General features: G+C 39.2%; 2 protein-coding genes across 2 annotated transcripts; both read left to right on the forward strand.

Moving 5' to 3' along the window:
• Positions 1–478: 478 nt before the first annotated feature.
• On the forward strand, positions 479–5,845 carry asf1bb (anti-silencing function 1Bb histone chaperone). The gene is made up of 4 exons (XM_023284462.3): positions 479–800; positions 1,991–2,106; positions 2,432–2,608; positions 4,721–5,845. The coding sequence occupies exons 1-4, from the start codon at positions 692–694 to the stop codon at positions 4,916–4,918; spliced, it is 600 nt and encodes a 199-aa protein (XP_023140230.1). The 5' UTR covers positions 479–691; the 3' UTR covers positions 4,919–5,845.
• A 1,788-nt stretch (positions 5,846–7,633) lies between these two features.
• Positions 7,634–25,144, forward strand: prkacab (protein kinase, cAMP-dependent, catalytic, alpha, genome duplicate b). The gene is made up of 11 exons (XM_023284461.3): positions 7,634–8,297; positions 10,161–10,222; positions 11,202–11,330; positions 12,444–12,542; positions 15,173–15,255; positions 15,457–15,583; positions 18,274–18,369; positions 19,963–20,085; positions 20,988–21,047; positions 21,141–21,245; positions 21,333–25,144. Exons 1-11 carry the CDS (start codon positions 8,252–8,254, stop codon positions 21,456–21,458), a joined length of 1,056 nt encoding a protein of 351 aa, XP_023140229.1. The 5' UTR covers positions 7,634–8,251; the 3' UTR covers positions 21,459–25,144.
• Positions 25,145–25,202: the final 58 nt, after the last annotated feature.

Genomic DNA, 25,202 nt, shown 5'->3' on the forward strand with positions numbered 1-25,202 from the left:
GATTGTAGCAACATTTTTAATATTTAGTCTTTCATAAATTCCCATCAGAATTGCTATTCTGGACATTTTTGTGTAGTAATATCAATTTCTGTATCATGATATATTATATTACATTTTCATGTACAACATGTCAATGTAAAGTTGAATATTTAATTCGTCAGTTGCAATATTTCAGTTTCATGTGTAACATTTTAATTTCACCTACAATATGTTGTTATCGTGTGTGGTATAACTTTACTACCTCTGAATCATTGCCAGTACTGCTATTACTTTTGCTATTCTAGCTTTAGCTTACTTATTTCTATTTTCACTTGTGTATTGTACCTAAATCTTACTGCTTTTCTTATATTATGTAATTTTGTTAAAAGAATTTCCTTAGACGTTTCAGTTAACTTTATGTTCATGTAGTTCCACAACTGACCTGTGGGGGCAGCAGCCCGCCTCTGCTGCGCCCAGTCTGCCAAAAAAAACCCACCAGAAGAAGACGAAGGGACGAGCTTCCTGTCGCCGGGTCAGTTTAGTGTTGTTGGAGAATAAAAGAGTCAAACTGTAACCTACGTCCTCGGTGACAGGCAGGACCCAAAGCGTTTGATTCAGTCCAGGAACACGACAGTAAAACAGCGCGGAGCAACTCGTTAAACTCGGTTCACGCAAGAAATTGGTTTTCCAGGTTGCCTCTGAAGACACTGCGATGGCCAAGGTTCAAGTGTTAAATGTCGCTGTTCTGGATAACCCGAGCCCGTTTGGAAACCCGTTTCAGTTTGAAATAACTTTTGAATGCATGGAGGACTTGCCTGAAGGTGGGTGTTTTATCCAGCTAGCGTCTAAAGCCAGTTAAAGTACTCTTTGTCATGCGCTAGCTTGTGAACAGCAGCTACGTTTGCTTAAATGTCCGCTTCACTACAGAGAAATGTGGCGCAGCGAAAGCAATTGACCAGCATGTTATTTTGTTCGATAATATTCTGTTGTTAGCTGCCGTTTTGTCTGTTTGGTGATATTTCATTTGGCAAGTTGTTGAAAATTGGCGCTGGCGCGTTTGTGCAGTAAGCCCCGCCTCCCGCCTGCAGTGATTGGCTGGAAGAGCTTTATTCCGAGAAGCTGGTTGGCTGATCACGCTGTGTAACTGTAGCAACAAACAAGCGCTACGAGTTGCCGCGAACGGCGGGGAGAGACCACAGAGGGAAGCACGAGCATGTGTAAAAAAAATAAAATAAAAAATTAAATGCCATCCACATAAATGCATGGAGACTAAAGTAATGGAAATATAAAACATGCGTTTTCTTAGACAAATTTGTTTGTAAAGTTGGTTTAAGACATCAGTTCATATCGAGGTGTCTTAATGATTTTCAGTTATTCCTCCTTAATGTTTTTGATTAAAATCTGCAATATTGTGCAAGTACATGAAATATTCACTGACTGTGGGTGAGTAGAAATATATATATATAAAAAAATAAAGCAGTCATTGAAAGTCTCATATTTTGAACACACATTGACAAGAAAATTGACAATGCAGAAGTGAGCTACTGATATTTTCTGAGCCATATGGAGTTGTGTGTCACAATAATACAAAACAAAACATAGAATACTTTTTAGTATGAAACGCTTGGTCACAAAATGAAAATAAATTCTTTTCGTTGAACTTTTCAAACTGATTGAGCCGGTAGGACAAATTATTATATTGGTAGATAGCCTGATCCTAGCAGATTTGTGAAGTTTCAAAATGGTTCCTCACGTACAACTAAGACATCTCTTTTTAAGTTTGGACATATTTTTATCATTATTTTGATTTTCTGTAATTTGCAGAGGTGTGAGACCAGCAATCAAGCATTAGAAAAATACCAAAGATGATGTTGTGTTTAGATAGTTAAAACAGATATGAGTGTTATAGATCAAAATGTCCATATTCACTTTTTCAGTTCCAGTTTTCGGTTATTTATTTCACAAATCTGAATTATACCTTTCTAAGAATAGTCTCCCTGTGTGCTGTTAGATCTGGAATGGAAGATCATCTACGTGGGTTCAGCTGAGAGCGAGGAATACGACCAAGTTCTAGACTCCGTTTTAGTTGGCCCGGTACCAGCTGGCAGGCACATGTTTGTGTTTCAGGTGAGTTCTCTTAGTATGCTTTTTAGATTAGAGCTGGAATACAACATGGAATTCAGAGAGATGACCGGTAGCATGCCACTTGAACAAAAACTGAGCACTGATGAGTGACTCTTGTGATATACGAGCTGAAACACCCCATAACCCTGAGTTCATCATTGATTATGTGCACCATCTTTTGTTTCAAGAATAAAAGAACATTGAATAGAAATATACATGATTTGTTTTAAATCCCTGGTTTGTTTTATCATCATAATTGCATTAGTAGCATGATTTCTGTGGTTTAATCTGATTTTTGTCATCTTTGTGTGCTTATTTACCTCAATAGGCCGATGCTCCTAACACAGGACTCATTCCAGAGAGTGACGCTGTTGGGGTGACCGTTGTCCTTATAACCTGCACCTACCGTGGACAGGAGTTCATCCGCATCGGTTACTACGTCAACAATGAATACACAGACCCCGAATTACGGGAAAACCCACCTCTCAAACCAGACTACACTCAGGTAACACACACAAGTACACAGGTGACAGTTACTGATTTAATGGATAGAAGTATAGAGGAGCTATTCTTAGCATCTGTATTTACTGGACTGGGTAACAAAAGGGATCTTGATGCCTCATTTTATTGTCTTTTCAAAAATGACAACAGTGCAACATAAGGTGTCCTACATGAGCCCATCGATCCATCCATTATCTATACACCGCTGAATCCTCATTAGAGTCACAGGGGTCACTGGAGGCTATCCCAGCTGACTTGTGGTGAAGGCAGGGGACACCCTGGACAGGTCACCAGACTATCGCAGGGTTACACAGAGACAAACAAGCACACTCACATTCACACTGACGGACAATTTAGAAACATCAATTAACCTGAGCATGTTTTTGGTCTGTGGGAGGAAGCCGGAGTACCCGGAGAAAACCCATGCTGCACGCGAGAACATGCAAACTCCATGCAGAAAGACCCCAGGCTGGGATACATGTCGGGGATCTTCTAGCTGTGAGGTGACAGTGCTAACCACCAAGCTACTGTGCAGCCCCACTGCATGAGCCATATCTGTAAAACAAAAAAACAAAAACACTCTTCTGCTGCCCTCTGCTGCTCTGAAATTCACACTTAAAGGCAGCAGCAGCATAAGGAAGAAAGTATGAATTGAACCATTAGGAGTTTATCTAGCATATTGGGTTTTTTTTAAATCTAAAGGTTATACATTTATGCCCATTGTAGGTGCATTTTATCATTTTAAATACTGAAGCAATTGAAACTTTAGTAAGATTTTAATTACCTGTATTAATCCATGATGAATGTGCTTCCTAGTAACATTAGTTGTAAAGTTAGTATTTACTGCCTCATTCTGTTTACTCAGTTTAAATAGTAGTAGAAATTTATTCATGCAACACAAAATCAGCTGTAGTGTATTTTCACTAAAGAGCTGACAAACAACACTGTTTTTTTCAACTATCTCTTAAGTTAACTGAGTGTATGCCACTGTGCTGGAAAGTTAGTGTGGAATTTTTGCAGCCTTCAGCAACACTGTGAACTCTCAAAAGCTACAGGGGAGCTGAAGTTGCTGGATGTTAACAAAAATAGTTTTTATTTTGTTAAATTGCCATACTGTTCTTCAGCTGGTTTACTTTTTTGTCACCACATTTCAAGAGGAACTCCACCAATCACAGAATCTAGGTTGTTTATTCATAGATAATGCTGGAGGTGCAATGAGCAATACAGTGTTATCATGTACTTCTGTGATGATAGAACCATGTTGCAGCTTTTGCGAATTATATTATGGCACTAAATGAAAACAGTTGGCTGTAGTATAAATGGACTAACATTAACATGAGACCTGAGAGGCATTTCTTTAGGGAACCTCCATTATATAATGGACAAAAGCGATGAGAAGTTTCATTTTACAGAGTAAAAGCAGTGTCTTTAAATCATCATCTGTGTCTTCAGTCCTAATTAAAGCATAGTGCTCTTGGATCCAGGAAAGGGTGACAGGCACTAACACTAAATGATGTTGTTTGTAAGTGATCTTTTTTGTGTGATTTTAGTAAGTAATGCATTTTTGGAGAGTTTGCACTATGGTAAAAATATTTAAGACATAGCTCCCCTATATGAGTTGGTGTTTTTTACCAATTACAACTGATGGTGGTAATAATGGTGCTAGCCAATGTCTGGGGTTTAGTAGACAATAGCATCGGAATTGCTATTATCAAAGTCTACACCTTGGTGACTGCCCCCTATGGCCAGAGCACAGAATAAACTCTCATGAACAATGAGCCAGTATATCACATTTGGATAAGCAAAACAAAGTAGAGATTTTCCTTAATCGTAAGTGTTGTCAGTTTTGCAAAGAGATAATGCTCAGAACTACACAGCCCAGTGCAAAGCTACATTCTAAATTGGTACCCAAAAGCATAAACACTCCACTAATAAGGTCTTATTTTAAGACCTAAAATTCATGAAGTGGACATAAGACATTTAGTCTTACAGTAAATGTATAATCGAAATGTTGTTTATTGATATCCTTATTTACTAAAAATCCACCTAGACCTGCAAACATGTAGAAGTCGACCGCAATTCTAATGTTCTACTGGTTTAACTTGCATCGTTGTAGCTCCAGAGGAATATTTTGGCCTCCAACCCCCGTGTCACCCGCTTCCATATCAACTGGGAGGGCTTAGCAGACAAGATGGAAGACAGTGAGAATGTCGACCCATCCAGCAACATCAGTGGCATGCTCCCTCCGTCCTGTATACCAGAAAAGATGCCACCTCTTGGACTGATTGCAGACAACTCCATGGACTTCATGTAAGCGCCATCAGATTAATATAAAACGACCAGCAGCTCTTCTTATCTAAATACTCACCCACATAGCAAAAACACATTTGGACAAGGAGACCATGGATGTATATAACAGGAAGCACGGACAGGGCAGTGGGGACTTTATTTTTATACAACCAACAAAAATGGGACGGGTCTGGAACTATTACCAACTTTCCTCTTACTCTTTCTTTCAACACACTTGTAGATCAGCACAGCCAGAATTGCCTTAATTTATCATATCTCTGTTTTAAATCATGTTCAAGCTGAGCTAGAGAGAGTTCGAGTCACCGAGGTGGGACAGGATCACCATATCCCTCAGCCCTGAGACTTAGAAGTCATACTCATGCACTGATTTCGGTAGCCATGTTGTGATGTTCATTTTGTCCTCTTCAGCACTGATCAAAGCCTTGGGCAGTGCTCTGTATGTCAGAATACAGGTAGCAGTAGCCTCTTATTGTAAAGCATTTCATTGTTCTTTGTCTCATCTGATGCCTACCTGTGGATGCAGATCTTGAGTTGAAAATATGGGCAATGTTCAGGATGCTGTTGCAAGAAGTAGCTGTATTCACTGTTACGGTGACCGCTTATTCAGAGCACAACCATGCAGTCACAAGTTTAGCCCCTGTGGTTATCCAAATTACTTAGTAAACCGGCTTCTTTGAACATTCCCCAATTCAGAAACTCTGATGTGTTCCATAAAATGCCTGTCTAAGTGTGCATGAAACATGTAGGTAAAGGAGAAATAGATGCCATATTGCAGTCATGTTGTGTGGATGATTTACTGTAAATAATGTTTTCCCAGCGCTTATTTCGTCCTCAACAGGAGAGGGCAAATTTTCATTTTGTACTTACTATATATTCTCTGCCTCAGTATTTGTACCAACAGTGATGGGGTCAATAAAGTTTGTTTTGTTGACATTGTGCTGCTTTTTGGTAATCACTGCATCGTACTTATGCTGCTTTTCACCCTGACTGGTGAGAAAGCAGCAGCTGCAGTACGAACACTCAGCGTGTGTGTGTGTGTGTGTGTGTGTGTGTGTGTGTGTGTGTGTGTGTGTGTGTGTGTGTGTGTGTGTGTGTGTGTGTGTGTGTGTGTGTGTGTGTGTGTGTGTGTGTGTGTGTGTGTGTGTGTGTGTGTGTGTGTCGGCCCACTCTTCGCCCTCCCTTCTCTGGCTCCTTTCTTTTTTCCAATTTCATTCATAAAATGCAGCAGCATCACTCCACCATTTTCACTCTAGCCTCGTGTTGCCAGGCAACTGCAGCGGGGGGGGGCTTGTCTGCTTTCACCCATTTTATCTTAGTTGAAGGGACTAACTCCTCCATACATCCATCCATCTGTTACCTCTGTCTGCTTCTTGCATGTCCGCGCTGTGCTGGAGTCTGTTGCGTACATCTTCATATGTGACACTAAAATCCCTACGTAGCATCAACTATCCACTAGCAGCAGCATTTAGCAGTGCTGCAGTCATTTTGTCAATTGTCACAACTGATCATTTGAGTGTTTTGCAAGTAAAAATGCCAGATATTTGTTTTCTTAAATCTTTTCTGTTTTACATCACTGATCAAAACAAGCCACCACACTGTGTTTCCAGAAACTGATGAGCATTTTTTTTACTATGTCATGCTTCTGTTTCATAGTATAACAATAACTGTGACAAAAGCTGACAATTACAAGTTGTTTGCAGCACAAGACTAATTTTGAAAGCCAGATGTGCAACAAAAAAAAAACCTACATGACACTACATATGTCTGGCAACAACTGTAAAGCTTGAATAATATGAGAATTGACTGAGATGCCACATAAACAGCAGCAGTAATTTGGTTGTTTGGGCCTGCTTGGTTCCTGCAGAGTCCTAATATGATGGTGTTAGAACCTCCTGTTTATAGAATCAGTGTTTGTTCATGCCTTCGGTCCTTTAAATAGCTTTTTTTTTTTTTAACAGCTCGAAATATTATTGAAATTAAATATTCAGATGCAAATCTGTGAAAATGTAGCTTTTGAGGATCTTGATAATAAAGGGCCCTTGGTCATCTGCTAGACTCGCCCCATAGGTGAACCAGGTGCAGAGGCGAGGATGCAGAGAAAAGCAGCCAGTGGGTTGTGACTGACTGACAGACACAATATGCACCTTTTCATCCTGCACCGAATTATATTTTAAAAAATAACATAAAATCTTTAATGTTCCTGAGAATAATTTCCTTCTAAATATTCTTCAAATGCGCGACAGTCTGCGAAATGTTTAGAAGTCCTGCCAGCCAGACCGCCCCGCGCGTGCGTTAAATTCTGACCAACATTTCTAAAAATAGCTCGTGGTTGACGTCACTTGGCCAAACGTGTATCAGTCGCTTGGCGGCGGTCGCGGGGGGGGCTTTTTTTTTTTTTTTTTTTTTTTGCTTCTGGAGGGGGGGGCAATTCCTGTCAATCGCCGCTGACAGCCAATGGACGTCCTCGCCTTCATCGCGGTTCCCACGGTTCGCCCGCATCAAGCCAATGGAGAACAGAAACCGGAGAAAGTGGGCGCGTACGTCGTCGGGAGGAAAATAATCGATGACGCTCGTTTTGTGCAGGGCGGTAGGACGCTGCCGCCGTTGATGGAACTCAACGAACCAATCAGAGCGCTCCGTGAGACACCGCCGTAGAGAGGTAGCCAATCAGCAGGTGAGCTCCGTCTGTCAATCAACCCGAGTTCTAGCGAGTGGGCGGGACGTTCATTCGGCTGTAGTTCCGTCATCTCGCTCGTCTCCGAGGCTACGGGGGGCCAATGTTGATTTGGGTGAATTCCCGTCGTTGTCGGACCCCGCCGAGGTTGAATTTTTAACAGCTGGGTTCGGTAACGAAACGCGGAGAGCCTCCGACTGAGATTATTGCATCAGCGCCTCTGGTATCGTTGTTTTTTTTAGGCTGGGGAGAGCTGGGGAGCCGGGGTGGAGGGGCTCGTTCGGCGGGGGCTGCAAGGAGGGACAGGCGAAGACTGGATCCTCCGTGTTCAGGCCAACTGCGCCGAGCTCGGCCTGACAGTCCGGTGAAGCCCCAGTGTCTGAGATACCTGAACGGTAGCTCCCCGTGGATTTAACCTCGATATTGGTTGCAGGTTGCTGGTGACCGTGGAGTGAGTTCTCCCCGCTCCACTATCCCGTCTATCGCCGTGGCACCGCAGCAGCAGCAGCAGCTGTCAGGCTATTACAGACCAAGATCCCGGAATTAACGGTCGGTGCTGCTGGATTTAGGAAATACCGTCCAGACCTAATCGAGATTAGACCGGCTTGAGAAGGCTGCGGGGCGGCCAGAAAGCCACGGATCGACCGTTGACAGGTTGTCATCATGGGCAACGCGCCCACGGCCAGGAAGGGCAGTGAGATGGAAAGCGGTGGGTACTGTCGCCTGAACACATCCCTCCTGATCGCTACCTGCTCTGTTACAGCCTCATGTAATGACCTGAGACGATATGGCACAGCAGGTTCTGCTAGCTTCACACAACACACCACCATACAGGGGCCTGTTCCTTCTCTCCAATTTAAGCCAAGTCCTTGTTGTAAACGAATTAGCTTGTGCCATGCAGGCTCCCAAGAACCCAAATCACGCAGCTACATTTAGATATATATGTAAAAATGTATTAAAATGAGCCTCGGTAGTAGTGTTCACTATGGCACAGGACGTTTTTCAGCCCATCCAGGGCATGCAAAGGTGGGATGAAGCAGGATGTAGTGCTGATTTCCACATCCAAATCACTTTACTAGCTACAAAATAGTCAAGAGCAGTTGTAAGCTGCAAGGATCTTGGCATCATCACATCCTCTTGTACTCAAATCTTGGCGAGATCACAACAAGCTATGTGTCAGATATTTTCCCAAACACTGTGTGCCTGTTGCTGTTTGGAAAGAGATGCTGTTGAAACTGTGTGCAAACGTTGGAACTATTTTGGTTGGTGGACCCATGAAGGTCTGCAGGTTTGGCTGAGCTGCTCAGATTGTGTCTGCTGGTCTCTATGTCCAAAGATGCAAGTATGTTGGTATCTGAGGCGTCTGGTGTATTTTGTGGAGTAGTCCTGTATCAGGGCTTTTGTTTTTGCCATGAGAACTTCAAAGTGAGAAATAAAAATGTCCATTCGTGTACACATATACTGAGGATAGCCTGCTTACCGGCCAACCGGGCTGGATATTGTACACATATTACCAGAACGTCTATAGTCTACTGCTGTTTTACCTCAAATGTGCCTTTCAAACCAAAATAACGAAGGGGTGAAATATTGTTCAAGAAAATCTGGTTGTATCTGTTTACTGTAAACACATCACTGTCACTGAGCAGCTCTGCTTGTGTAGATGAGGGTTTGATGCCTTGCTCAAGAGTGATGCTGAGAAGGGGAATCTTAATAGTTAATAGGTAATGTCTCCTCACCAGTGTTTTCCCAGTGTATCTTGGGATTTAAATCTTTGATCTGTCAGAGGAAAGTAAACTAGGTTTAAATAAATATCCGTGTTTGTCCGTCATATTTTAAATTTGCTTTGATTATTATGCCCTCCTGTCTTCTTAAGATTATTTTCCCTGCAGTCTGTTACATACAAGCACATTTGGCAATATCAGGAAAAGAAATCATTTTCTGCCATTTATTGTTATTTTATTATGAAAAATGACCTAACTGGAATTAAACTTTAACAAGCTGATCAGTATGTGCCCTCAAAACTTTGACAAGCTAACAGAACAGCTGTGTGGTTTTCCTTGGGGCATCTGTCTTTGTCATACGATTTGACACAGTTTTTGAACTGGTTTTGTTCTAGTGGATCAAAGAAATTTGTCTTGCTCTCTATTTTGCATGCTCTTTATCTAACAAAGTCCAGAAATCAAGCATGCATTTCCTCAAAATATTCTGCAAAATTGAGTGTAAATGTAAGTAAGTTTTAGACAATAACTGGCCTCCAACTCAACTCATAACACTTGATTTTAAAATACAGGAGGCTTTCTACTCTTTATTTTGTGATTTCCTTCACTCTCTGTACACACACACACACACACACACACATCAATTTTAAGTTTTTAATGACTTTTTTCAGGGTTTGTTTAGTGTTGTGGCTGTGATTGTAGTAAAAGAAATTGCACTTGAAGAGTGCACCTAAGGTTGATTCTTAATGTAATAGACATGCAAATGTATGGGGCGTCCGAAAACCTTTTTCCACCACTGTATATCACTAAAAGACTTTTTCTCTTGTAAACTTTTGTGGTTTTGTCTTCCACAGTCAAGGAGTTCCTTGCTAAAGCCAAAGAGGACTTCCTCAAAAAGTGGGAGAATCCTGCACAGGTTAGTCTGAAATGTGTGTGTTCTTCTGACACCACAGGAATAGGTTACACAAAACATATTCTCTCTATTGTAGTCAATCTTCTTGCATATATTAGCATGCATACAAAACTTTTTTCAGTGCAGTTCTGTGTGACTCTAAGATATGTAGCTGATGTGTGGGCTGCTATCTTCAATTTCTCATCCCCATTGAAATTTCTTGTTTTTTATATTTATTATTCACTCCTATTTTTTCTGTTCTACCAGCTACCACTGTATGGAAAACCACCTATTTCTTTGGACTGTTTTAACATTATTACATGATGAAACACAATTAATTCTTTGCAACCTGTACCAGTTTTGTTGTTTAATGGCTTACATTGAAATTTCCTAGTAATAAAATCATAGCGTTGTCTAATTGTTCCTGCGGTCCATGTGATTGGTTTCAATTTAACTGTAACAAGTTGGGTTAATGAACATTTTGTTTAATGTAAAGATTTTCAATGCAAATTTTAACGTACCTTTACATGTCCAGTACGAATAATGTGTTGACATTTTAGGTTTTAGAATGCCGAATACTAGAATAAACTTTACATAGATGAAAATATTAGAGGATCTATATCAGTATTCTTTAATTTATATGGTGTATCGTTTCTCTGTATCATATATAACATCAACATCATATATAACATTATACACATATATGTACACATTTTCAGATTGAATAAGCACCTTTTCTTCCTGACTGGGTGAAGTGTGTACATTATGAAGGAACCACTGTTCTGAATGGATATTTATCTGTTTGTCAACATTACATACTCTAGTTCCTGTATGTAGTATACGCATGGAGTATGACATACACATACCCTTATTTTAAACGAAAATAGTACATGTATTATAATTGCGAGCATAGGACGGGTTAAAAAAGTACCCTCTAACGACACAAGCCTCACCATCCCATTTTCACAAAACTGAGCTGACCATTTTTGTTTTGTCTGTCCAGAACACTGCTTGCTTGGAGCAGTTTGAGAGGTTGAAAACCTTGGGCACAGGCTCATTTGGCCGCGTTATGCTGGTGAAGCACAGAGAAACGGGTCAGCATTATGCCATGAAGATCCTCAACAAGCAGAAGGTCAGTCTGGGTCAGCAGGTCACAAGAGGATGGAGGGAGTTTAAAAGTGTCTGTTGCTTAAGGCCACACACGGTTAATGTTCCAACAGGACGGCCATAGAAAGCGTGGAAATGTCACTGATGTGAAAACTGCACTTACAAAAACTTACGGAGATTATGAATGTTGTGAAAGGGACCTGGAGCTTTTGCAGACTTAAATACAGGTGCAAGCTTTGCCTGAATCCACTTCTTTTTTAACTAATTGTCTAAATTAAGGAAATTAATACATATTATACTGTTCTTATTAGATTATTGCAAAAAAAATAGTGTGAAAAAAATATTGCCATAAAGTAGCTTTGCAGACCTGCAGGTCAGCTTAAATAATCACAAAAAATAAACTGTTGGCTGTCAATGCATGCTGATGAACTGCCTCATCTAATGCATGCTGGGATAGGCTCCAGTCCTCACAATCCTAAAAAAAAAAAAAAAAAAAAGGATAAATAGGTCTAGAAATGGTTACAATAATGAACCATCTGATGGATATCTGTTATTTGTTTGTAGATCCTTGCTGGTGTTGACAATGAATTTAATGCTATATATTGCAATACAAGAAAAAATATTGAAGCTGTATACTGTTGTAACATGAAGGGGTTAGAATTTAAGGTTTTAGAGCATCTCATAATATTATTAGTATTATATCAGGTATAGACCTTTATTTTTATGGAATTAAATATATTGTTGTATTTGATGGTACTGAAGCAGCAAAAATAGCTCCAAGAATTAACCAAAATTCACACATTTTAGAGCTGATTTGATGATTTACTCCTCTCAACATTTTTTGATAGAAGACCTTTGTCTTTCTTAGCATCCTGTTTGTGTTTAGACCAAATCTACTAGATGGACTTTAAAGATGAACTGCAAAGTTCCTACATGGCACATAGCACAGTGGCCTTAACTGTTGATGCTGGATGGAAAGTTTTAATTCAGAGTTTCAGGAAGTGTCTGTTTATGTGCATGTCACACAGAGCAAAACAGTACTTTGTTTTTCTTGTACCTGACTTAACTTTCACTTTCTTTTTTTCCCATGCCATAAAATATAACCTCTTCTTCCTTTGTATATCTCTTGGCCTTTCAGGTGGTGAAGCTCAAGCAGATAGAGCACACTCTGAATGAGAAGAGGATTCTTCAGGCTGTCAGCTTTCCTTTTCTTGTCCGGTTAGAGTATTCATTCAAGGTATAGAGCATTGTGTGTGTGTGTGTGTGTGTGTGTGTGTGTGTGTGTGTGTGTGTGTGTGTGTGTGTGTGTGTGTGTGTGTGTGTGTGTGTGTGTGTGTGTGTGTGTGTGTGTGTGTGTGTGTGTGTGTGTGTGTGTGTGTACAAGCCCATGTGTGACTGTGTGATAGCTGGTTAGATTTCTCTCATTCACTCACACCTTTATCGATCAGACGACCTTTTAAACTGTTATTAAAGTTTCTTTTACTTGTTTATAAAGGTGGTCCATTGAAAAAATATGTGTTTTACTTCCAGCGCACCCACACATCTGTCTGATAGCAAATGAGCGGGTAAATATCTGCCTACCACAAGTGTGCAGAAATGTAAACTGCTGTTATTTAGCAAAATGAGTGCCACAAACAACTGCTGGCTTATTAAACTGGTCATAAATTGTCAATTTTCAAGTTATGTTATATCTAAATGTGAGTTTGCTTTTTGGACAGTTATATGCCGCTCTTTTTTGTAACGATTACAGTCACTTTCATAACAGATAAGCTATTAAATTATATAATGTAATCTTAAAGGAATTTCTTTGTATAGAGTCCCCTTGACTCATCCTGCTTTTATATTTTGTCTGTCTGACATGCTAAATGACATATGACTGAGCCATCTCCAATGTAATATTCATAACGCTATTTGTTTGCAAGTTCACATTTTCATTTGTTTAAGCTGAAAGTAACATATAATTTCGTTTTTATAGAAACAGCACAAATACTGCATGAAAAAAGAGGCTTCTTTCAGCTACATTCAGCTTTTACAATTCACCTCAGACATTCAGTAAAACAGAAAATTAAGCAGAAACTGCTTACAACCTCTCCAAACACTTATGATATAAATATACACTCACACAAACATGGAAATCATACTAAAAACAAGCAATTAACAAGTATAGTAACACATTTTAAAATTCCCATATTTTTGCCATTTGGACTGACCTCTCTGTATTCATTCTCTGACTATGGAGCATGAAGGAGAGAGAATGCTGAGTAGTCTGAGTGCTAGGATGTTATACAGTTGATATAGGAAACTTGTTAATGAACAGTTTCTTAGTTATACATCTGGCAGACACAGAGCAGCATTATCATTCATTTAGAGTCATGTTTCTAGCCACTTCATGAATGTAAGTCCAGCTTTGGTCTTCACCAACTCCTTAAAGAAATGTTTTGTTGGTTAGCTGCTTAATGCTCCACTATGTACACTAACTGGTCTCTAAGTTTGTCTTCTGTTTCGTGCTGAGCTGGTAGTGTCCAGTGGCATTACTTAAGAGCTCTTTTGCTATCTGCAGCTACTGTAAACAGTGCTGATAAGAGCCATAACAGTAAAACTATGGGCTGTAAATTCAAGTCAATGAGCCAAAAGAGGCTAAAATGCTCTGTAAAGCTGAGGAAAGAGCTGCAGAGTTGGTGATATTATGTGCAAGTTTGACACAACAAGCAACACCTCACAATAGACACACATAATTGACACATACATCTGATTTGATCTGTTGTTAACACGAAGTATTGATTTGTGCAGTTTCATTGGTAGAATAGAATTCCGTTGTTGTCATTGTGCAATGTACAATAAAATTAAGCAGAAATACTGTGCATTCATAAAATCAGACAACATTTTTTAAAAGTAAGAAAATGTGCAAATATAAACATTTTGCAGAAATATTGTATGTTCAAGTGTATCTATGAAAACAATGATATATATTGTAAGGATAACCTATTTGGCCTATCGAGAACTATGAAACCGTCGTATAACTGATGTTGCAGTTCTGGATATTGCACATTGCAGAACATATATGAAAATGTAATGACCTGAAGTTCGTGAAAAAGTGCATACAAGATGCAGTAGAATGTAAACGTGTAGGTTCAGTAAACAAATGCAAGGGGCATATGAGAAGAATGCAACAGAAATTTCCCAAAATAAAAATATTAATAGGATGAAATGTGTCACTTCCGTCAGCATTGACAAGCCCAGATAGTGAGACTAGCTTTTGTTTGCCACATGAGCAGCAGTCTTTACTTGTACCCCAGTTTGTACCTTCACAGACTGACCCAGCTGATGGCCTTACACCAGTTATGTCCTTATTCAGGTTAAGCTGTTTAGATGCACCTGGATGCCCAGGGACTGAATATCCTTGACGCCTTGAATAAACCAATTAACAGAATTTTCCTGTCCATATGTGTCGTCCTGCAGACAGATGGAAGAGTCAACAACAAACAAAATCAAGTCAGCTTGCTTAGAGTTAGTTGCTTAGTCACCTAGCCCAATTAAATGGTCTAAAGAATATATAGCATACAAACCAGGTTTAGAAAATACCATTTCTCAGTCAAAGCACAGTACACACATTTAAAAGCACATCATCAAGGCTTTTAATGGTAATAATTTAAAAATGGTCAATGAATGCTGATTAACAAAATCAGTCAGATTGGAACTTTGGTTCATTGCTAGAATTGCATTTCTTTTTTCATTCTAATCAATGTCAATCTACTACCCACCCTATGCCCTGTCTGTGTGTATGTGCGTACTTGTATTGTGTTAATACTTGTGTGTGTGTGCGTGTGTGTGTGCATGTGTCACTAACCTGTGTCTTCCCCTCCCCAGGACAACACTAACCTCTACATGGTGATGGAATATGTACCAGGTGGAGAGATGTTCTCCCATCTACGGAGAATTGGCAGATTTAGGTCAGTGTCTTTATGCAGTGAAGTTTACAGCCAGAAACATTTTTGTTGTAGATGCCTGCAGAAGTAAATAATGGACCTTCAAAGCGTTTTCTGTTCTCTTGTTTTTTACTCTGTTCTGTTCAGCTCTGTTCATTTCGATTGTCTCTCGTACTCTCCACTAAGTTGCTCTCCTTCTGTCTCTCTGTGTTTGTGTACATACAGTGAGCCTCATGCTCGGTTCTACGCTGCTCAGATCGTTCTGACCTTTGAGTACCTGCATGCTTTGGACCTGATCTACAGAGACCTGAAACCTGAAAACTTGCTCATAGATCAACAGGGCTACATACAGGTAAATAACCACACAATGATACAGTGATATACAAAAACTCAGAAAAGACCTACTCAGGAAGCAGATACTTACTAGAAATTACTTCTTTAACCCTCAGAAACTCAAGCCGTTTCTGATATTTTTTTTCTCCCATCCCATTTTTACTCATTGCAGGCTCATTTTTCACTGCAATATAAAGTCCTCCGTGTCTGTGATGCTGTGGCTTAAAGGACAGAGAACTGAAATGTCTTCTGTGTAGCATGACGCAGTTACATAGCCCATAAATCATAGAAAAAGAAAGTGTTGATGTTAAATTACTTTTATTATTGATTTTCCAAATATTGAAAGAACCCTGAATTGACATGTACAGTATTATTTAGGTGCCCACAGGATAATCATGATAGTAATTGAAAAATAAACGATGACTCTACATATTTACTACTTGCTGCTTACATATTTTTAGTTGTTTCCACACTTGTGTCCTATCTGGTTTGTGTAAACACAACCTGCACTTCAGTCAAGAAGTCTCAGAATTTTTGTCACTTGAGTGTTGGTCATAGCTGAGTCAATAATAGCTTCACAGTTGCACTGATGAGCACCAAATTTGTTGTTTTTTTAACAGAATGTGGTTAAAGTAAATGGTTAACTTTTGGCAAATTTTTAAATGAGACATGCAGAGTAAAATGATTTTGATGAAATATCATGTTTCTAGGCTTAGATTTGATTATGTTTTCTGTGTAGTTCAAGGACCATTGTAGTTGCAGTTGAAAACTGGACGATTCTTTCCGTTTTCCAGTTTCTTGCTCTGACAAATGGCGTCATTTTGCAATTTATTGCAAATAATAGCATGACTTTCAAACCCACTGACAGGTATTGGGGTTCAGAGTGTTAAAAATAACCCCATGTACGTTTTTATTGGATATTTTTGCACACTCGAGATCAAACCACTCCTGTGTTGTGTTAATGGATGTGAAGATTTCTAGCTATTTTAACATGTACATAAGCCAAGTTGTTTGTGAGGGTTTAATGGGTACCTAAAGTGAAGAGAAACAGCACTTCTACAGGATTTATTAAAAGTAATCATGAGTTTGCAATAGGCATCTGTCTCTCTACAGTCTATTAATGAGCTGGTACAGTACAAATGTAGACAGTCGCCATGAAAGGATTGTAGCCAGCTATCTCTCTCTATTTCTATTTCTGTCTCTCTCTTTCTCTTTATTCTCATTTTCAACGATCAGGAATTAATCTCATCTTTGACATTGTTGCTTTCTGTCTACTAGTTAGTTGATTGATTGGCTAATTGTTGTGGCTTTTATTTGCTGCAATATTACATTATGATATAAAATAGTAAGCATTATCCTCATAAGCTAGCTATCTTATATTTGCATAGATGCAACATAGCACAAAATTTGGTTTGCCACAGCATTCCATTTGCAGAATTTTATGCGGCGGTAGTCTTTGTGCTCAGTCTACAGTATTGTGAACTATACATTAACAACTTTTTGTGAGACATGCGAATCTTGCCATTTGCTGCTAGCATCATTTCAGTGGTACCAGCCTGCCTGATGACATTTGTACTTGAAGAGTATCGGCCAGGTTAAACGTAGTAACTCAGCAGGCATTAGCTGTTGTGTTACATATGAGATGTTAAAACCATTGTTATGATGTGTTGTCATTAGGGCTGGACTCGAATATCTGAATTTTTGGTCAGGACGCCGGTATCCGAATATTTATTTTGAGATCCAAATATTCGGACGACGTCTATGTCGGTATTTGACTCATTAATTCAGCTGTCCCCCATCGGACATTACGAACCGAACCGAATATTTGGATGTTCGTCATTGATCGGGGCAAATATCCGGAGCGCAGAAATTGCTATCGGGCCAGCCCTAGTGTCATCACTTACACAGAGTAACAGGTGAAACGGTTCCAAATTGTGTTTAAAATCCCACAAAGAACTCATTTAAAAAATCCTTAGAGGGAAACTGAACATCTGGATAGACTTTTTGTATGTAATTTTAGCTTTAAATACAACTGGCTGTTTTGAGATTCAGTCATAGACTGATGAGGATGCAAGACACATCTTCACAGTAGAGCCTGTTGGCTTTAAAAACACATTACACATTTTCAGCTCTGTCCGTGTAGATGACTAAAAGGGACAGTCTGAGTAAGTATTCTCGCTTCCAGCTGTGTGGTAAAATGATTTAAAGGAGGCATTTTTAATGCCTGTTCAGTCTCCAAGCTGCTTGTACTGACTGTCCTGTGTCTCTCAGTAGAAGTTGGTGAACACATTAGGATAACAGCTGAAATATTGGCTAATAAAACAAAAAAATTCAGGACTGCACATGAATATTCAGAAAGATGGGTATCCCACAAATACAGACAACTTAGAGGTGGTCCCCTTTTACATGCTCTGTGATGTTACGCAGGCATCTAATGTGAATTTACAATCAACTATATATACTGAACAGTGTGATGTTGTGGTACAGATTCTGCCACCCTCTTGTGGTGAACTGTGAAATAACAACTGGTGGCAAATTTCCTTGTTTCTGCTGTTTTCCACCTCTATCTGCCTCACTATCTCCCCTTCCTGCTGCCTTTCTTGTGGTTAGACTCGGCAAAGCGCTATAAAGTTGTGTCTACTTACCTGCCTTTTGTTTGTTTTCTCACTTACCATCTCATTGTCACTGCTCTTTGTCCTCATTGCTCAGGTTACAGATTTTGGCTTTGCCAAACGTGTAAAGGGCCGGACCTGGACACTGTGTGGCACCCCAGAATATCTGGCTCCAGAGATTATTCTCAGCAAGGTGAGCCACCGTTGTTCACCTTTTACATCTGTGTGGATACAAAACTGGTCAGATGAATAACATCGGCTTTGTGAAATGATGAACACAGTACAACACTATAAACAACACAGTTTTTAATCATTTTGTTGTAATGACTTTAAAACATCGATTCAAAACTTGAAGATGGCATATTGTGAAGAAAGATTGTTCATATTTAGCTAATTAATTAGCATATTTAGATAGTATTTGCCAGATCTACCATTCCTATCACTCTTACTGCATCCTACTCCTCCATGTGCACAAGCTTAAACTACAAGTTTGCTGTGTGGATCAGTTTGAGCCACTTTGTTTCACATTTACAGAGTTAGGGATGTGTTCAAACAGACGATTTTTTTAAGCATCACACAGAGCAGATTATAGGGCTGCATAAGTGAACGAATTGTAGTCATGATCAAAATTTTGGCTTCCCATAAGTCAATGTACTTGATCGACTGCAAAATTGTTTAAAATATGTATTCTCCTCATAGAAAACAGCCCATACATAACATCACTTGGTTTCAACTTCAGTAAATCTAGCATTTGCCCTATTTTGCTCCTTTCAAAGTAATTTTGGTCACATCTGAGTAGCTGAATTACAGTAAATGAGTGGGGAGTCTAGAAGTTTCTCTGTGCACAGCTGCCAAGTAAAGTGTGCCATACGCTGCATGTGAGGTGTTAAAGCAACACAGGTAAACTGTAGTGTTTGTTTATAAGCAGTTGTTGAACAACTGAGGAGTTTTGGGCACAGTTGATTTATATTATGTGTCTAGGCGATGCACTGAATTCTTTATTTTAAGTCTTAAATCAATGCAAAGTTAGCATGAATGTCTCACAACATGGATGTGAAAGCAGTGTTCTGTTTAAGTGCGAAAGTGCAATGAAAGAAATCTATGATTTTTTTGATAAATAATGGTGACAATTATAAAGGCCGCATTGATTGAAATAATCATGGTCATTTTTTTGTTCATATTTGTTGAGCCCTAACAGACAGCTTGCAGACCATGATGAGATATTAACTGAATTTGCCAAAAAGTGAACTGATTACAGTTGCTGACTTTACCTTAATAGTAGTATAATTAAATTCAGCTCAGTTTTATTTAGACAGTTCCAAATCATAGCATCTGTCATCTCAAGGCACTTAACACAGAAAGATTAGGCGCCTACAGTATTGTTAGCTTGTGGACGTGGTTTTATGGATATTAATTTTGGTTACTTCGGTCTTTCAAACCCCTCGGAGTATGTTGGTTAAAAGCATATTAATAGAACACACACAACTCAGATGGTTGTCAAAACAAGAAGTAATCAATTGAACTCGTGCTGCTATTAACTATTTGCACTATACAAAACTATTTAATTAATTACTGCTAGTGATACGTTATATGCAACTATTGTATCTCTTCTTTCTGAACCTTTAGTTACAATATGTTGGAAAACTAACATGTAGTTACATTTGAGTATAGAATGAGTAAAATTTAAAATATTTCAAAAGCAAACATTAAGAAATATTTTTAGTCGTATCTTGACTAACTGTCTTTTTCCCTGCACCCTTGTGGTACATGCTGTTATATCCACTAGGGGTATAACAAGGCAGTAGACTGGTGGGCGCTGGGTGTGCTCGTCTATGAGATGGCAGCAGGGTATCCTCCTTTCTTTGCTGATCAGCCCATTCAGATCTATGAAAAGATCGTATCAGGGAAGGTGAGTTTGACCACTTGAATGAATATCTGTAACTTTTTAAACTACCTAATCCCTTTACCCAACTGATGTCTTTTTTAAAAGAGAAACAATATTATATTTACTGTGTGTGTCAATTTTGCGTATAAACAGAAAATGTTTTCTTCGAGATAGAATGTTCAGTTTTGAGTCAAGCTTGTCTCTACACACGTTGTATTTTGGTTAGTTTCTTTAGATTTCATTTCAGTTTTTTTGTTGTAGTATTGAAGAAATGTGTCTTCATCACTGAAATTCAGATGCCAGGAAGATGCATTACTTTCCTTTCCTTACAATAGTTTTGAATATATGAAAAGATTTTCTGTGTCAGGGGTGCACACAGACACACACACACACACACACACACACACACACACACACACACACACACACACACACACACACACACACACACACACAATCATGTACATGTTCTTAATGTCACGCTTTGCATGATAAGCATTGATTTAGTATTTGTTTTTTTTTATTATTATATAGTGGTCAATTTGTTGTAGCGTTTGTGCCTTGATGTGTGCTGCCGAAGTATTTTCTGCTAGCAGAGTTTCGGTTGTTTGAGTTTGTTCAGCCAAATTTTTTATCACCTTATCATCATTGAAAGCGTAAGTTCTAATCACATTTATTCCAAACACACTGTTGCTGCGGATGCCACAATTGTAAAATCACGCCATGTTAGAAAGCCATGTTTAGTCGCTCTTTAGAGCCCTAATGCCGGATAAATCTGAGTGGGGGAATGAATGAGGAGCTCCTGTTTTCCCCCATTACCCACTACCAAAATGCCCTTAAACAGGATTGTATGTAACTGAGTGCAGCCACATTTTTACATCTGAAAACTACTTGCATTCATTCCTCTTCTTGTTGTCTGTCCTTAGGTACGTTTCCCATCTCACTTCAGTTCAGACCTGAAAGACCTCCTGAGGAATCTGTTACAGGTAAAAGCAACCATCCAAGGTGTTCTCATGTTAAGGCTTCGTTTACTTTGTTTAAATGTAAAAGTGAGGAAAATGTGTTTTTATCATCCCCAGGTGGATCTCACAAAACGTTACGGCAACCTCAAGAATGGAGTCAACGACATTAAAGGACACAAGTGGTTTGCAACAACTGACTGGATTGCCATCTACCAGAAAAAGGTGTGTATGTGCGTGTATGTTGTGTATATGTGCAACTCCCCTCCCTATTACATTTGACTGTCAATGGTTGCCTTTATTCGTCTTTAGGTGGAAGCTCCATTCGTCCCCAAGTTCAAAGGACCAGGCGACACCAGCAACTTTGACGACTATGAGGAGGAGGAGATTCGTGTCTCCTTCACTGAGAAATGTGCCAAGGAGTTTGCTGAGTTCTAGAGTTAGAGAGCGAGAGAGGAAGAAAGAAGGAAGTAGGGAGAGTCAAAGGTAGGCTGGTCACGTGGGAGACATAAGGAGAGGGTACTGTCTCCTGTCCAATCACAAGCACCAGCTACAACAAAAGAGGAAAAATGGTATATTGAAGGGGGGAAAGAGCAAGGAGACTGATAACCAGCAGTGTTGCCTTTTCTGTTGTTGTCTGTTGTATTTTATTTATTATTATTCTGTCTAATTTATGGATCCCTTTATAATGAAGGTGTGCTTCCTGGGTGTCGGGAACCCCACTAATTTAGAGCTGCCTCTGCTCATTTCCACTCAAGATCTTTCCGTTTCCTTTATAGTTTCACTCATCTTTTATTCATTTTTTCACAACAGCATAGAGAAATCAGTCAGTCTGTTGGTCTGATCTGATCTTGTAGTCATTCCATGAAACCCAATGACTCTTTTACAAGTTTGGATCTCATTTAAACTTTCTGAAGTTTAAACAGGCTAACTTGCTCTTTGCTGGTGATCAAGAAGAGCATGTAAGTGAATAGTTAAATGAATCGCACACACGTATGTAATTTCAAGTTGCGTAACTTTTTGTTTTGCAGTTTTATCTGTTTTTCCTCAAATATTTAAACATTTGCCCTCTCATATCATAGATGACATTCTTCAAGGCATTATGGGCCAAAAGAAAAGCAAGAAACAGACGCATTGTGAACTTAAATTTCAGAGACAGATGACACTTAAAGGAATAAAGTCAACTACGTTTACTGTGTAACTCCATCTAATGCTCTTATCATTGTTTGGTATAGCCAGACTTAGTGCATATCTGCAGTACTCCATTTTAAATGCTATTAGACACTAGTGGCTCCAATGATATCATGTCACACTAACGAAACAACAAAAAAAGGAAATATGAATAAGGGAATGGAATAATCTCAGTTTTATTGGTGTTGTGAGGAAACACCATAACATAATGGTATCTCAGGTTTGAACATATCACTTAATAGACATTTTATCAACATAAAGGATCAGCAGGTAAATTTGTGATAAAGATTTGGGAATTTAAAGTTCTGGATAAAATTAAGAGGAACAAAAAGGGAATATTTAGGATTCTGGTAAGCGTCTTCCAGAAGATTTCATTTTCGTTCTCAACATCTCTCTTTTCAAAGAAGCACTTACTGTCTCCGCTCAGAGATCATTTGATTCAGACTGTTGAATCAAGTATTTGGCCCTAAAAGAGACCATCTGAGGCAGACTACCTCAATGTGGTCATTACAGCACTTTGACCCGTCTCTGGTTGGGGTCTGGATCGTGTGCTTTATAGTCGTTCATAGAAACCTGTTTATCCTCATCTCCCCTATCACCCTTTTTCTCTTTTCATTTGCAAAGCAAGACCACACTCCACGTGACAGTCTTACAGCAACTCTGTTACATTTATGTCTTTAAAACATGCACAGTTTTTGTTAAGTTTTTTCGTGTGGTGGTTATGTAAAGATGACTAGCACTTCATTGAACAAGTTAGGAAAGGATAGAGGACCAGGAAGCGAATTCTTAGTGCACGATATACAACCTGCCGATTTAATGAAATAGCACTTCAGGTGTTTGGTGTCTCCTTTGGTTCCTGAGCTGTGATGGCAGAGTAATCAAACAATGCCCATAACGGTGGTCATTGTAAGATTTGTTCATTTCAGAATTTCTAAAAATAAAACCAAGTGACACTGATGTCTGTTGCAGACATTAAAATGCCTTCTTTATAGCTGTAATTTAATGTGCCACCATAATGAAGATATTCTGATTTGGTTAATGCAGGCGCCTTGGCTTCTTCTCATCATTTTAAACTCTGGATATTTTAAATTCATGAGTCCTTCCTGTCTGAAATGGTTCAGTGACAGAAAAATATCACAAGAGTTTTCTTAGAATTACACATTTGCTATGTGTGATTGTTTGTACGTCATGCGTGATATGGATTGTCCAATCACAAGCAAACCGAATGACTCAATGTGTAGGAACTTGCAGGATGAACTGTTACAGATTATTTTCAGTCCAGTACGGCTCTGTCCATGTACCTGCTACGGTGGCCTCGGGCCTTGATTAAAACTCCATTCCCACTCTGTACGTGGCCCCAGATTTACAGTGCGGTAATGTGGTTTAATTAGAGTATTAATTTAGGAATTTGCACCGCAGAAGCTCAGTATCTGCTTAAGTAATGAAGGTCTGAAAGTGCCACTCCTAGGATTCAGTATTAGATTTTTGGAGGAGACGTGCAACACAGGCGATGATACCGTGTTTATTATGCCTTGTGTGGGTCAAGATCTAAAAATACTGAAACCTGCATCTCCCACATCCTTTAAAGTCTGTGTGCTAATTGCAAAAAGTTTAGAATGCAGGCTATCTGTTCAAAATGTGGACCCTTCAAGCCCTATCTTAGATGCACGAGTGCTGTGGCATTATTTTTATTAGTTTTTCAACAGGGGCAGTGCTCACTGATAAACACAAACAACAAACAAACTGTAAATGAGCCAGAGTTAGCCTAGAAGGCTGGTTTTCAGATTAAAATGACATATCTTATAAAATCTGTATAAAATAGCACAGTACACATCTAGTAATAATTAATACCACAGTTAAATGTGTGGTAGAATGTTGAGTAATGGGACCCCTGTATGACAGATCCACCTTAAACACCCTCATATTGTGACTTGATATTGTGCTTCAGTGTGGCATATTCCCAAACAGTAACAGTTCAATTGCAGCAAACCATTTTCCACAGTAAACCTGGGTTTTCTCGAAGAAAATCTTGCACGGCAACTGATTCAGGACCAAAACAGTCCAGCCTCTCCCCTCGTTTTTCATATTCGGTGCTCATCCTGAGCGATGTCTGTTAGATTCTCAGTCATCCAAGTCATTGTTTTCCTCAGAGCTTCAGTAGAACACAACTGGACATCTGTTTTTTTTGGGGTTGTTGAAGTCATTCCACCTCTCATCTAAGGGGCTTCATCAGTTTTTTTCTCTCTTCAAGAACCTAAAAAGAGAAATCCAGTTACCTTCTACTGAAGCTCTGAGGAATGCTGGGGAACTTAGCTTTTTTTTTTTTTTTTTTTTCATCTTTCTCATTGTGAAAGGTTGAAAACTCGACATTGTATCGATGAGATCAAAATCATATTGGAAGATAAAATGTGGCAAGGGCTGCATGTCTACTTGTAGTCATCAGCTGGTTTATTGGTTATTATGGACTAATTTACAAATGTTTATTATTATGATTATGATTATTATTACTTCATTGTTCACATCACTTGTTGAGAATTCACATTGGCTGTATGTCCTCCATGTCAGGTTTAATGTTGAACTATATCATCATGGACAAAATGTTTGAAGTTATGAAACAATATTATGTGTCTCCTCGATGTTTTCTGCAGTGATACGACTTCCTCTCAATGCAGGCACAATGCTGGTACATACTGTCGCACTTTTTAGGGAAACGAGACCCCAATGTAAACCATGTTAACCCCTGCCACAAACACACACACACACACACACACACACACACACACACACACACACACACACACACACACACACACACACCAACACTGCAAAGGGAAGCGTCTAAAGTCACGGGAACAGTGACATTAAAAAAACACGAAGTGTAATATTTTGCAACATGAGTATCATTCCAATAAAGTTTTACTTGTAAAATTCTACTGAACTCGTGTGCCATTTCTGCCTGATGCTGTTTGGTTTATGAAAAAAAGTGAATAA

The sequence above is a fragment of the Amphiprion ocellaris genome, chromosome 4 (assembly GCF_022539595.1).
Source record: "Amphiprion ocellaris isolate individual 3 ecotype Okinawa chromosome 4, ASM2253959v1, whole genome shotgun sequence".
NCBI lineage: Eukaryota > Metazoa > Chordata > Actinopteri > Pomacentridae > Amphiprion > Amphiprion ocellaris.

Coding starts and splice junctions, on each gene's coding strand:
- asf1bb (XM_023284462.3), top strand. CDS start 692: ATGGCCAAGGTTCAAGTGTTAAATGTCGCTGTTCTGGATAACCCGAGC. Junction 2,107..2,431: donor GGCACATGTTTGTGTTTCAG/GTGAGTTCTCTT, acceptor TTACCTCAATAG/GCCGATGCTCCTAACACAGG. Junction 2,609..4,720: donor TCAAACCAGACTACACTCAG/GTAACACACACA, acceptor GCATCGTTGTAG/CTCCAGAGGAATATTTTGGC.
- prkacab (XM_023284461.3), top strand. CDS start 8,252: ATGGGCAACGCGCCCACGGCCAGGAAGGGCAGTGAGATGGAAAGCG. Junction 12,543..15,172: donor GGTTAGAGTATTCATTCAAG/GTATAGAGCATT, acceptor TCCCCTCCCCAG/GACAACACTAACCTCTACAT. Junction 15,584..18,273: donor ATCAACAGGGCTACATACAG/GTAAATAACCAC, acceptor CTCATTGCTCAG/GTTACAGATTTTGGCTTTGC.